We start from the raw sequence: 13,831 nt of genomic DNA on the forward strand, positions 1-13,831 counted from the left end.
AGGCTACTACATGCAAGTAAAACTACATGAAAAAGTAAACGTATATATGTATAAGCAGCTTGATATAATTAAAGTATTTTAGTAAATGTAGTGGTTTGGTCTCTGACTGATATATTATTATATATGACATCATTAGATTATTAATAGTGAAGCATCTGTGTGTAAGCAGCATAATACTGCTGTAGCTGCTGGAAGTGGAGCTAGTTTAGTCAAGTGGTTCCAAACCTAGGGGTTGGGCACCTCCACAAGGTCAGTAGATTAATCTGAGAGGTCGGGTAGATGATTAATGAGAGAAGAAAGAAAAAAACCCAATAACAACAAACTAATACACAAATCTGTTTTCAGTTTTTGGACTTTTTCTCTAATCTTTGATTTTTGGTAAAATATTGGATCATTTGAACATTTATTCAAATAAAACCATGTGAGAAGTTTAGAGGGAAAAATCACATTTGGTACAGCAATTATAGACAGCTCCACCAAATACTCATAGAAGACAACGACTCAGACATCTGAAATGTGACCCTGATTACACACGTTTTTTGTAAAATGTCAAATGCCTAAAAGGTTGGAAACCAGTGGTTTTAATCTTTAACAATGTATTTTAAAAGTTTGATATACTGTCCATTGTGTCAAATCTTAATCTGGAAAAAAAAGAAAATCTGAAAAAAGTAAATAAATAGAAAGATAACAAGACCTACATCTGAAATTCAGCATACAACATTTTTCAAATTCCACAGCAGAAATAAACATTTGCAAAAACAAAAAGGCTTTAATTGACATATTTATTTTGCTCTATAAATAAGGCAGATACACAATCACTGAATTTGGCCTTAAAATAACATGTACATTTTTAAAAAGTCATTAATAATTCACAGATGCAAATCATGACGTGATCTTCATATATCCTCAAAAATCTTCATTCTGTTTAACCAAAGAAGTAGACAAAAAAATACAACCACAACCAACCTCATGAAGTCAATCAAAAACAAATACTTAACAAAACAAAACCAAAAGAGAAAAACAATCATATAGAACAAATCCATTTAATGTTACAGTGCTTTAGTATCCTTATAAAGCAAAAAAAAAAGAAAAGAGAAAACAAAGTATTAATTACTGTAAACAATGTTAATGCAGGTATTGTAGCGCATTTGTAAATATTACCTCATAATGCTTTATTGATTCAGGATGTGTACCTTTGAGCAGAGAGACATCTGGCACTGTGGGCCCAATCAAAGGACTTTGGTTAACATTAGAAATATATCATGGTTAAAAAGGTACTCTCAGAAAGTGAACCTGTATGTAAGGCTATACATTCTTGGCAACAGATGTTCTGCTATGTAGTACGTACCTTAACTTCATCTGAGTGTCAAACTACAATGAAGCTCCTGTCTACATACAGTATGGCCGATAGAGTCTTTTTTTTTTTTTTTTTTTTTTTTTAAAGCACTGTCACATAGTAAAGTTGGTCATTTAAATCCACTTCAAACACTATCATCATCACCATCAACACCGTTAAGTATTAATGATGTATAGATAAATACACCACATGGTATTCTATAAACATAATGATTGACATTCGAGAAAAAAAAAAGATATGCAAGATGAGATAGTGTTTACCACAAGAAAACAAAAAAGGAAACTTTCACTTGTACTTGTGCAACAGTTTGCATACCCCAATCAAAATATGACTGGGTTAAAAACTATTTTCATACAACATTAGGAACCAAAATGATCCATACATACATTCAACAGACAGAGTTAGAGGCCTTGTACTTCTCAGACATACGCTTTTATATAATATCTTTACAAGATCATACATAAGCCTACATAGTATTTCTATCATTGCACTTACTGTGTTCATTTACTTGTCTTTAGTATGGAATTTACATAGTGAATGACACTTTTTCCTTAATTATGCAGTATGTTTTGCACTTGAGCATTATGTCCATACAAGACATGGATAAGGGCATCATTGGCATAAAAAGTGGGGTGTTGGCAAATGAAGGGTTCAGGGTATGGTCACAGCATGAATGAATACTGTTAGTTAACACCTGATTAAAAAAAAAAAAAAGCTGACATAAAGCCACTTCAAGGTTTAGAGTTTTATCTGATAAATAAACAGAACATCAAGTATCTGAGCTTTTTCAAATACACTTTTTAACCTGCCTACATCTTTATTAATTCTTAACAACTCTCCTTCACACACTAACCATTTAACTATGAAACACCTCTAATTTCAACATACTATCATACTTAAACTCTCCACTTGCTGGATGTCTAAACTAAAAAAAGGGGGCTACTGTGCTCCATCTCACTCTCCGGCCCCAGTAGAAACTAGTCATCTGCAGGCTGTAAGGTATCTGGTGAATGCTTCCATATTAATGTGTTCATGGGACATTGTGTACTTCTCTATTCCCAGAAATTCCCCTTATTAACTGAAACCACCCCCGCTCCTGAGCCAAATATAACTCTTCACATATCAGTCCCTATTCAGTAGCTTCTTACTATTATATAAATCCTTCAAAGACACAATAAATACTATTGAACAGAGCAGCGCCCAACAGTTTATCTTTAGTGTTTCCTTGGCTAACTCGACCTTGTTGCTTTAAAAATGTGTATTGTCGCTACTGTGGGAAGTGAGAAAGCCACTCTGTATGGGAATGTGTTTTGTTTTTACAGTAGCGTCTGACCTATCCACTTTGGCTCCAGTTCCCATTTTGAGACTTCATAAGCTCTAGGAAATACTGTAAACATTCTTCATGGCTGGCTGGGGCTGTCCCTCTCCGGATGGGAAAGCTCTGGATCTGCTGTGGGCCCCACTAAAGGTCCACCTGATGTGCGAGGGTCCATGGCAGAATGCATGATAGTCAGCCAAATATCATCCATGTTTGGCATTACAAAGATTTTCTAAACAGAGGAGAGATAGAGTGATAGGGACAGTTTTTAAAACATATAATATCTTGGAATCTGAGTGCTTCCAACCTGTGGAATTCCTTCTATGTCTCTAAATAGCAGAAAGTCAATCAATACCTGAAACTCCTGGTCCAGTTTTTTCTCTATCCAGTCTGTAACATGAATCAAAGTGACTTCTCTTTCTCCCAGTTTAGGTCGAGCCTTCAGTTCCAGGTGTGGCGGCTTCCTAAAGCCATACCTGTAAAAGAAAGCAGTCAACACATTGAAATATTTACTCACACACAGCTGACAAATGAACAAATGGTACCAACACAGATTATGGTTGCCACCAGCAGAGGGCACCGATGCACTGCACCAAGAAAAATATATAAAATACTACTTTTCACTTCTTCAATTAAGCATGTTACTATATTGTACTGTAAAACTGTTCTGAGCACTGATGACCTTATTATGTATGTTCCATGTGAATTATCCACCATGTAGAAATCAAAGTATGCATCTCGTAATAAAGTCACTGTTGACATGAGAGGAAGTGGGTTAATTAAGTCATCTTGAAGACCTTTGTTTGCAACAGACTTGGCTGTGTTTGTCCTTCTGGGGGAAAGGCGCTTTCTCTGAAAATGTAATTACTTGTTACTATGACAGACATGGGAATTCACTTTGCACAGCATTCCACTGATTATGGAGCAGGAAAAACAACACTTCCGTCACGTACCATATCCTGTCGGTGGGTGGAGGGGGGATATTGACAGCCAGTGTTCCTTGGAGTTCCTGCACCTCCACTGTGAGCAGGAGCGGTGTGTTGGACACCTCCTCCATCTTCTTCTTGATAAACTCCGTCTCTGTTGCTTTCTGGAAGTATTTGGACTTGGCGATCTTGTCTACGAAGCGCATGATCTTGCTCGATTTGTGGCCTCCAACGTAACTGTATTTATTAAAAACATGGTGAGGGTTAAAGTCACATATTAGTTTAGATGTACCTAATGACATCTAATGTTATGATAATATAATAATGTTTAATTCCACTTTGGAAAATAAATGAGTTATGTTGTGCTGGTCAAAAGGGTGAACTGATTTAATGATGAACCGTGTGTGTGTGCAAATGTCATCGGTCTTAGTTTCAATAATTCTCATTCAGTACTTGATTTTTACTGCAAGGCCTTCCCTACCAGAATGACTGTTTCCATGGTTACAACAAGGCAGAACTTTTCAAGCATTTCTTTTCCTCTTTTGTCTTTTTCTTATGTGATTACTAAGGAAACATTTATCTCAAATACAAAGCAAATCTACCTCAATAATCTAAATTTAAATCTGATACTATGTTTTCATCCTCACCCCTCGGCTCCCAGCGACTCATTTGTGAGCTCTGAGGAGTCTTCCTCATCTGACGAGCCTGCACTGGATGACTCCTCATCACTGTCAGCCAGGCAGTAAGTCCGTGGCCTGTATCTACAAACACATGAACAAACAGAAAAATTGATTAGTGGGAACACGAACACACACGCACACACACACACACACACACACAATAAAGCTCTAGGAGCATTTACTAAGTTGCTGCTGCTACATCTTCCACACTGTTTTGTCCTTTCAGTTGTAATTTGATGTGAAACTGGGTCTGGTTTCCGTATGAGGTCTGAGGCAAACACTGACTCACTTCTCATGTACCAGCTAACAATCCATCTCTGAAAGGTATACTTACCCTGAGATCGACATATTACTGAAAGATGAAAGCACTAACACACTACGAAATTAGTATATTAAGAAGAAGGCACTAAGTGGTATTATGAAATGTGACAACCTCAAAAATGGAGACATACAAAGTTGGAGATTAAAAGATGAAAAGCCAAGCAGCACTTACTTACCAGATACAGAAATGCATCCGATTAACAGCCGCATAAAAGTAGAATCCAGAGGGCAGAGAATGGAATAGCAGGGAAAAGAAAGGAAAAGATATAAAAGACATAGAAGATATAAATCTCTGAGTAAGACAGGTGAGGTGCCAGACAGACTCCTGACAGAGGCAAGTATACTTTCTTAGTGTCAAGTAGAGAGTAAAAAGGCAAATCAAACCAAGAAACATCTCGGGGCTTTTTTTCTAAAAATGTCTGTGTTGGTGGTGACAAGAGTTCGGCTGTCTTACCCATCTTTGCCAACCTCCCCTAAGCGGAGGTTTTCTCCCTCCTTTCCCAGGCGAATGAGGTTCATCTTGGTCTCCAGGGTCATCAGGAAGGAGCCGCTGTAGGAGAGCTCCAGGTCAAACCACAGACCTGCGGGTCACAAAGCGGTTATTAGAATGTAGATCTGAGAGATAATGAAAGAAGTGAAACTGAGAGGTGTACCATTTGGGGATGTGAGCTTAATATGCATGAAGTGGTGTTCGCAAAGGTATCGTTTGACGATTCCCTAATGACTCATTTTACAATTCATACTATCAATCAACCTTATTTACAGTTGATACTTGGTTGAGGGGTGTTTTAGGTAAATCTCCTTGACACAGAGAGCACTTCTGTCTGCAGTACTTCTTCATGCCTTTTAAACCACACCGTCTTTCTTTTTTTCCCCTCTGCTTCTCAGATTCTTCCCTCACTTTGCTGCCCTTTCTGTGGCATCTCTCCTTCCCCCCCTAGCATCACAGAAGCACGGACCCCAGCTGACTTTATTTTCTTGATCCCTCATCTTAAGTCACAGTAAAAGACTCGATTAAGGCAGAGAAAAGAAAGAGGGCGAGATCGCTAGGTCCTTTGAACGCAGAAGAGAAACAGTTGGAGAGCATGCAATCTTCCCCCGCTAGACCCCCATTTGATATCAGCAGGGGGCCGGCTGCATAAACAGGGCACTCTTTCTCTATTCCTTTAACCCCTGCTCTACCAAACCTGCTGTAATATAGATTATATAAACTCCTCAAAAGCCTCCATCCAAAGCCTGGCTTTTCTTTGTTTGTGTGCTTTACAACACAGAATCACATGCTCTTGTGTACAAAGAGGCACATTTAACCATAAACGTGGGTGCAGTTTCTTTGTAAGCCCTTGGAGGGCAGCAGAGTTCAACAAATGATGCAAGACAAATTGATAAAGAGAGTGAAAGGAAAAAGGCCATTAGGAGAATCTAAACCAAAACACATTTGTGGCAACTAAGTGTGCTTATGTGCAAAGCACAAGTCCACACAGTGTGTAAGTGCGTAATGGGACATTTGGTGCACATCCACCCTAGAGCTGTATTTAAATAACTTTACTGGCAGCAGCATAAATGACCCTGGGACATAAAAGTAAAAGAGAAGTAGTTTAGATTGGTTCAAAAGATATATTGTGAGAAAGCAGACAATATGGGGACAAACAGCATTAAAGCTGTGTGCCCTCTCCTCGCTGCTCTGTTGAGGCCTGAACACCAGCTGGCTGTGCTAAATGACGTGATAATGCAATGAGTCTGGTGTGCCGGAGAGAAAAACAATCAGAGAGTGAGTGCAAGTTAGTGAGAAAGAGAAAGTGGGGGCGAAACGAAAGCAGTGAAAAAAACTTTGAGCCAAGAAGGTTAGAAAGTCAGTATGGGTTTGAGAAAGCACAAAGTAAAAATAGGAAGTTAGGCAATCAGACAGAGAGAAAGAGTGAACATGCTGGGTCTGCTGAGCCCAGTGGGCCTTGCTTCACCCACCGGTCCTGGGAGGCGTGTTGGATAATAAGGCTGTGTCTCGCTGGGTCAGGGTTTATGCAGGGCACTGAGGTTTGTTGGTATGGGGAAAGGAGAGAGGAGCCTCGGTACAAGCTGCTGGATCAGGGCAGTTCTTGCTTAATTGGGGTGAAGCCGCATGGTGAGGAGTCAGGTGTGTGTATCGTGCGCACGCAGATACACACACGCTGCAGCGAAATGCATTCACACATGCAGGGTGACTGCTTGTCAGAATCTCATAACTACAACAATAAACATGAAGGGTGCACGAGCACAACGTACAAACACACACGGACATTTGCTTGTGGAGACATGCAGACATACACAGTTGGAGAGGGTCATCGATCCATTGCACTCAGCATGCCTATTTTAGGAAAGGGCGGGGCAAGGCAAGGTGAGGCAGAACTTGAGATAGAGGATACAGCCACAGTAACACCAGTGGAAATTCCAAAAAACTAAACCGACTCTTTCCCGCTTCCTACTTCCTTTTAATTACATGAAATGTGTCTAAAAAATGAGTCTAGGCCTGTCACGATAACTACTTTTATTGGATGGTATATTGTCAATAGTTAATACAATAGTTAACGAGAGTTATTTACCTTTAATTCCATATAAGCAGAGCCGCTCACTTCTGCAGTCTCCACTCAGGTTGTGCACAGTGAGGAATGGAGGACACTACTTGCTTAGCCAATGTGACATGAATAGCCTCTTAGCTGCTAATGTGAAGTGTGGCAATATTGAGGTAAAAAATGGTCAAATCCATGTATCATACGATTAGTCCATTATAGCTAGATGATGTTGATAATTACGATATTGCACTGTGACAGGCTTAAATGAGGCACTTTGCTGTTTTACATTGACACTGAGTGATCTGGAGCAGTACACTTGCAATCTGTTGTGAAAAAAATCATAACATTTGGCAACATATTGAGGTTTCTAAATGAGAGCAAAATTAAAGCTGATGAACCATCAACAACATCAACATAACGGTGGCCTGTGCACCCTGATTGTGTTCCGAGTGGCTATTGAGGTGTGTTTAGTCAGGAGCTGTTCCAAGAAATGCCGTTGCCATCTCAGTGGGAGATGGAATCAATTCCTGCTCTCATTATAAGGTTATGTGAGTGCTGCAGTGATAAAAATGAGCCAGTGACTCATAGCACAGGAGGGAGGAAGAGAGATACCGAGACTAAAAGAGCGAGAACGGACACAAAGAGGAAGATGGTATGAAAGGGAATGTAAGGGGAAGAGAGAACTGGGAAGAGAGTTGGAGACAGTAGAAATATGAAACAGATGAAGAGACGTGTCTTTGGAGGAAAAAAAAGCTAGCAGAATGTGAGGGAGAATGAGAAAAAGCAGCGCAGTACAAAAGAGATGGAAGGCTCACTGCTGACGTGCGTCTGGATGATCATAGATGGACTCCTCTGACAAATGGCGTACAAAGCTCCTTCTGATCAAAACTACAACACAGTTGGCTGAAAACTTTACTGCTCCTTCAGCCACTGTAGTTGTGCAACACCAGCAGGCAAACCTATGGTCCCCTTACACAGCTAAGACCTCACAAAGCTAAGCCTCTACAGATAAGACCTGCTAAAATGCTTAGAGACGCATTGTATTGCGCTCAGCTAAGAGTTCACTTAACCAATCAAATTCCATTACGCTCCTGTAAACAGAACGGCCACTTATTAAGCGTTTTTCCAGGATCTGCAGCGTGCAAGACCTGTGGTTAAAGATATGCATTGACACAAATTGAGTGCATGTGCTCTTTCTCGGCACATAAGCGTGTTTATACATTCATAACTTTAACAACAATCTAAGAAGTGTTACTCTTGGTAAAAAAGGTTTGTGGCAGCAGCTGTAGACCAAAAGAGAACCCACAAGTAACAGCCATGTCTCTCTAACCTCAAGTATAGCACTATTTTAACAAGCTGAGTAGGTGTAAGTGCATATTATCACACAGTGTGATGCACAGTTGACATCATTTTGCCTGTGCTTTCTGAGTGGAACAATTACTGTTGTTATTGGCTGTAATTACAATTATACTAATGCATGCTTATTGGGGCTAAAAAAGCAAATGATCTTTGTTTTTGTCACCTTTTTTATTTTTTTGTATTTTGAATCAGTGATTTTTGCATTTCCTTTTTTTTTTTTGGCTGATTCATAAGCACATGACATACAATACATTTCTTATCACACGCATTGAATCAGGAATCAGATGATGCGACCCTTGTCATATTGATGTTTTTAGCACTGTAAGCATCTAAGTCAGTTTGTGTGCAGAGTTACAGCAGATGGAAAACAAGTCAAAGTCGCCCACGGACACAGCGTCAGTGTTGTGACCTCGCTACTCACAGCAAGAAGGCTTGAGAAAGAATGGGAGTGATGAAAGACCAGTCATGAGACAAAATGTCACTTCTGTCCACACAAACTTGTTTCCATTCAGTGCATTAAAAAAGTCTTCACCCCATTTGACATTTTAGACTTCTTCTGGTACTCCAAAGTTTTAAAAATTAAATTATCTAGATTTTGGAAAGATTTCAACAATGCTCCAATTTGTTGCTATGAATTTTAGCCACATTTGATTTTAATACATACTGAAAGGACACCATCACAGGAACATCATCTACTGTATGTTCATTCATTGCTACTCATTAGCACTCTGTCAAACTAGCTCAAATGAATTCAACTCTTTTTTTTCTTCTTCTCCCACCTTGTTTACACCTCTGAACGTGGCACTTACACAATTTGTGTACAGAGTGATGGGAATTGTGAAATGTGGGCATGATTCTAACTTGTAAGGAGCTTTGTCTTGTTTACTCCACATATACCGTGAGCTCCTGTGTGTGTGTTTGGCTTTATATTCAAGAATGTGCAAGGGGTATAACAAACGCTAATCTTCATTTGTGTTATGTTGAATACAAATATTGACAGTGTGACTGTAGTTTATTGTTATGAAATTAATATGTTACTGCAGCACTATATTTAACTTGTACATGTTTATGTTATTAGGATCTTGTTGCTGGAATAGATCTTTGGTACAAGCTGCATGAGGGTGCTGCATGCAAATGTCTTTTGAGTGGCCAATTTTCATTATTTATTTATAATATTTATTTATTTATTTATATATTAAATCTTGTGTTTTCGAGCATTTCGTTCATATCCAATGTGGGAAAATGTCTTCTAGCTGGTTCTTTTTGCAGTATGTGTGTGTGTGTGTGTGTGTATTTGACAGTATACATGCTACTTAAGCTAACAAAATGCATCCTGATTCCTTGGTAACTACCTTGCATTACCACCTGTTTATAAGTTATCTCTAATGTAGACATAGCCAACTGACCGGCAGCTGATCAGTGTGGGGGTGTTGTGCTTTTAAACATAATAGACTACAATGTCGCTCTGTGGCAAAGCAAATACTGTGCGGTAAATGGAGACTTTCAAAGAAATCATGCACAGAGCTCAATTTACCACTGGTTCAGCATTCCGTGTGTGTGTGTGTGTGTGTGCGTGTGTGTGTGTGTGTGTGTGTGTGTGTGTGTGTGTGTGTGTGTGTGTGTGTGTGTGTGTGTGTGTGCGCTTTCTCTCTTGCCTCGATAGTCAATGGAAGGTTTGGATGCACCAAGGATCCTGGGAGTGACCACACCCATGTCCAGTTCTGTTAGGGTTAGCTCGTTCATGAAGTAAGGCAACTGGAAAAGACCAAAGGATACAACAGCGATGAGCATAGTGTATATGAATAATTCATTTTTAGATATATGATATAACCAAATATGAAAATATTGCATGAGAGTATATCATCTGTGATACATTAATATTGTTTTGTAAGAGTGAATATCAGATTTTGGATGCTGTATATACAGGCACACTCACTCACGCACACACACACACACACACACACACACACACACACACACACACACCCACGAATGAGACGCTCTGGATTGCACCAAACCTTATAATCAACATTTTTGTTGGTCGATTGTGGGCTTAACTGTGCTCAATGTTTTTCCACCATTGTACTAAGACTACAATATTACCTGCAGTCATGCACAACAAAACATTGTTATAATGAAGAAAAACAAGTTTGCCTGGGGGACAGGATCAGAAAGAAGAAGTGGGATAAAGGGATAGAAGTGAAGGATAAGAAGTTTGTGTCCCTCTGTCCTTGAGCCCTGTGTGGAGCCGCTGGGGCCTGCGAAGAACTGCACAAAGACACACACTGACATTTGGAAAGCTTGTGTGTGTGTGCCCACATGTGGTTTTCTGCAAGAAGGTGGTCATGACTAATTTCTTGTTATTTCTTCTCTACTCTCTACTTTAACTCGTCCTCTTGTTTGCGTGTTTCAGTTTCAACCACTGTTTCAAAAAGGAGAGTTTTGCTGTGGGCCTTCCTTCTTCCACTTACCCGTATCTTGCTGAGCTTCATTTGAATCTTCTTGGAAACCAGTTCAGCCCAGTAGGGCTCGCTCAGGAAGTCCCAGAAGACCCGGCCGAGAGCCGCATTCACCCAGGCAACATGATCCTCCTCCTCTTCCTCCTCCTCCTCTGCCTCCCTGGGCTGCGTCTGAGCTGAGGTGGTGCTCAGAAGCTAATGACAACGCAGGCAGAATAGAAAGGAAAAAAAGAATAGAAAGAAAATTAATCTTGTGTCTCTTATTTAACCCACAACAATACAATCTTATTCTACCCCTCTGACTACATCTTTACAAGGATAATCCACATTATTAGCTGCTTGTTCTTGTTTGGAATTACATAATGGGCTGGCACTGCAAATGAGATGACCAGTATGTGGTCTAATAAAAGGAAACTAGAGAGAAAAAAAAGTGTGTTGAATAATGTTAATGGAGGAGGAGTGTGTTTTACCTTCTTATCAGCTCCAGGGCTGCTCTGTGGACTCTGGAGAACAGGGCTGGCAGCTGTAGGGCTGGTCGCCACCTGTTTTGGCAGTAAAGAGGCCATGTAGACACTGTAGTCCAGCAGTGGCTTAGCTTTGGCACTGCCCGATGTTGAGGAGATTGAGGAGTCCTTCGACCTGGGCTGAGATCCCAGCGCCTCGTCCAGACTGCTGCGGCTGCTGCTGCGACTGTGAGAACTCAGAGCTGCAGGCCACAGTGAATTTCAGAGAAAGGTGAGAAATTAGATGCTGTACTCGATGTTCCTAAAATAGCAAAACTTTAGTTAGGAGGAGTTTGTGGATTTAGACCATTTTAGGCTTAAAAAAAACACACAAAAGGACAAATAAAAAAAGGGTTTATGCACTCTAAAACTGTCAATTGCAGAGGAGCAACTGACAGTGGTCTTGTTGATTAAAACATTGTTATGCTCACCGCTCTTACTCCCCGCAACACTGGACACTTTCTTCAAATCTGCCTTGAGCCTGGAAGCTGAAAGAAACTTCTGGAACCACTCCTCCTTCTCCCTCCCAGTCCTTCCGAACAGATAGAGGGTCAGGTCTCTGCTGGAGGAGGAAGACCATCCTCGCTCCTGCGCTCCTCCTGTCCCCTCTCCTTTATCCCTTGTGGTCCAGCTCTCACTGGGCTCCCACCTATCACCCTGGGCCTTTGACATGAAGTCATCCTGTTTGGCGAGTTCAATGCAGATGGGGTATTTTTTGTTCCATATACGCTTCCTGGCCAGGCTGTGAGGCACTAGATATACCTAGGGAAAGATTTAAAGAGAAAGTTTAGCTTGGATTCCATGCCTTCGTCAAGCCTATAAAAAAAGGACAATTTTCATGCTGTAGTATTTGTCATTATCGATGATAAAATGTTGAAGTGGACTAAATTTACTATAAGTGTTATTCAATACAGAGTTATCATCTTAATGAGTAATTATAGTTAAAATTAACCACAAAACCAAGTTACGGAAAGATTAAGATCAAATTTCCTTAACATTTCCAGAGCTTTAAGGATCTATATAATCCTATCAGGAGAAGAGTAATGTAATCACATACTTTGCTGTTGGTGAGATCATAGATCTTCTGACTGATGTAGTTGACGTCAGGTTTTGGTTCATTGTGTGTGGCACGGCGGGCGACGTTGTGGTTGGGTTTAGAGAGGCGAATGGTGGAGCCCTCCAGCCGGACGAACACAGACTGTGTCAGTGTGGCGTGGTATGTCTCTGGGTCGTAGTTTGATATCTCATTCATCCAGCCCTGGAGAGAAGACATAACCGGTTTATATAATGTAGATTACATTTCAAGGAAAGACTTGCAAAGCAGTTATATGAGAAAAAATAAATGTGTATGTTTTGTCATGAACAAAATAAATTGCAAATCTAAGCATTTGAAGAGAAAAATGCTTTTGAGCAACAGCAAACACAGAGAAAACAACATCCAACACTTTTTTGTGGAAAATGAGGACACTGTAAATATCTGCTCATAGTGTGATGTCACCTATGTAACATGTTTCTGCACTGTTAGAAAAAGGTTACCTGTCTCTTTCTGTGAACTTCACACTGATAAGAGAGTGTCTTGTAACTAGTTTGTTTGTCATTTGTTTTCTGCGTTGGACTTTGAAGTTCCTCTGGCTATATTAAGCCCCAGATCCACGTCGAGCCTATTTGCTGCTTTGTCACTTTAATATGAAATCTGTCACGGAAAGGTTCCTCCTAAATTGCACGTTTGCCTTTGTACACAGCATCCCACAGACACAGCCCTACACAGTGCCATGATGAAGTAAAATCTTACGTCTTTTTATTATATAAGTTCATGTCATGTAGTTTTTCATGATTTTCTCAAAATTTAAAACAGAACTCAACACTTTTGTGGTTTGTTGTTTTAATAGAAATATTTGTCCTCATAACCCTGCACAGGATAAGTGAGTAACGTTATGGATAATGGAAGGGTTGATGGATAAATAAGTTTACTATTATGTAATTCTATCAATTACATAATAGAATTACATTGTCTCTGACAAAATGGATAATGTTGTATAAAGCCCTGCAGTCTGTATTGGACATGAACTTTTTTTCCATGACACACTGCAGCCCTGAGGCAACGTGACCCCGAGCACACTCAGTAAAAAATAACTCTTCCCTGAAGGGTATCTCTGGACAGATGTATGTATCGAATAGTATGCAATACCTTAAAAACCCCTGAACATTTTTTACCTAAATGTTTTTGTTTTTATATTTTTCAAATTGCCCTGTAATAGGTTGTATAATATCCACAAAGACAGGAGTGTCAGTGTCAGTGTCTACTGTGGCCTAAAGGTTGCGACAGGGTTTAAACACTTCTAATAACAACACAAATCAGAGT

The 13,831-nt window shown here is 39.9% G+C and overlaps 1 protein-coding gene across 2 annotated transcripts in view; it reads right to left on the reverse strand.

Annotated features, from left to right (window-relative positions):
• Positions 1 to 755: 755 nt before the first annotated feature.
• Positions 756 to 13,831, reverse strand: part of LOC133989674 (testis-expressed protein 2-like) — a 30,039-nt gene continuing 16,963 nt past the window's right edge. For both annotated transcript variants that reach the window (XM_062428160.1, XM_062428161.1), the window contains 10 exons: positions 12,527 to 12,727; positions 11,901 to 12,231; positions 11,437 to 11,672; positions 10,979 to 11,161; positions 10,163 to 10,262; positions 5,057 to 5,183; positions 4,249 to 4,362; positions 3,629 to 3,838; positions 3,031 to 3,151; positions 756 to 2,907 (listed from right to left, as the gene is read on the reverse strand). In XM_062428160.1, the coding sequence (XP_062284144.1) occupies positions 2,758 to 2,907; positions 3,031 to 3,151; positions 3,629 to 3,838; positions 4,249 to 4,362; positions 5,057 to 5,183; positions 10,163 to 10,262; positions 10,979 to 11,161; positions 11,437 to 11,672; positions 11,901 to 12,231; positions 12,527 to 12,727 (1,773 nt within the window). In that variant the 3' untranslated portion in view covers positions 756 to 2,757. The remainder of the gene's footprint in view (positions 2,908 to 3,030; positions 3,152 to 3,628; positions 3,839 to 4,248; positions 4,363 to 5,056; positions 5,184 to 10,162; positions 10,263 to 10,978; positions 11,162 to 11,436; positions 11,673 to 11,900; positions 12,232 to 12,526; positions 12,728 to 13,831) is intronic.

Source organism: Scomber scombrus, chromosome 2 (assembly GCF_963691925.1).
Source record: "Scomber scombrus chromosome 2, fScoSco1.1, whole genome shotgun sequence".
Lineage (NCBI taxonomy): Eukaryota > Metazoa > Chordata > Actinopteri > Scombriformes > Scombridae > Scomber > Scomber scombrus.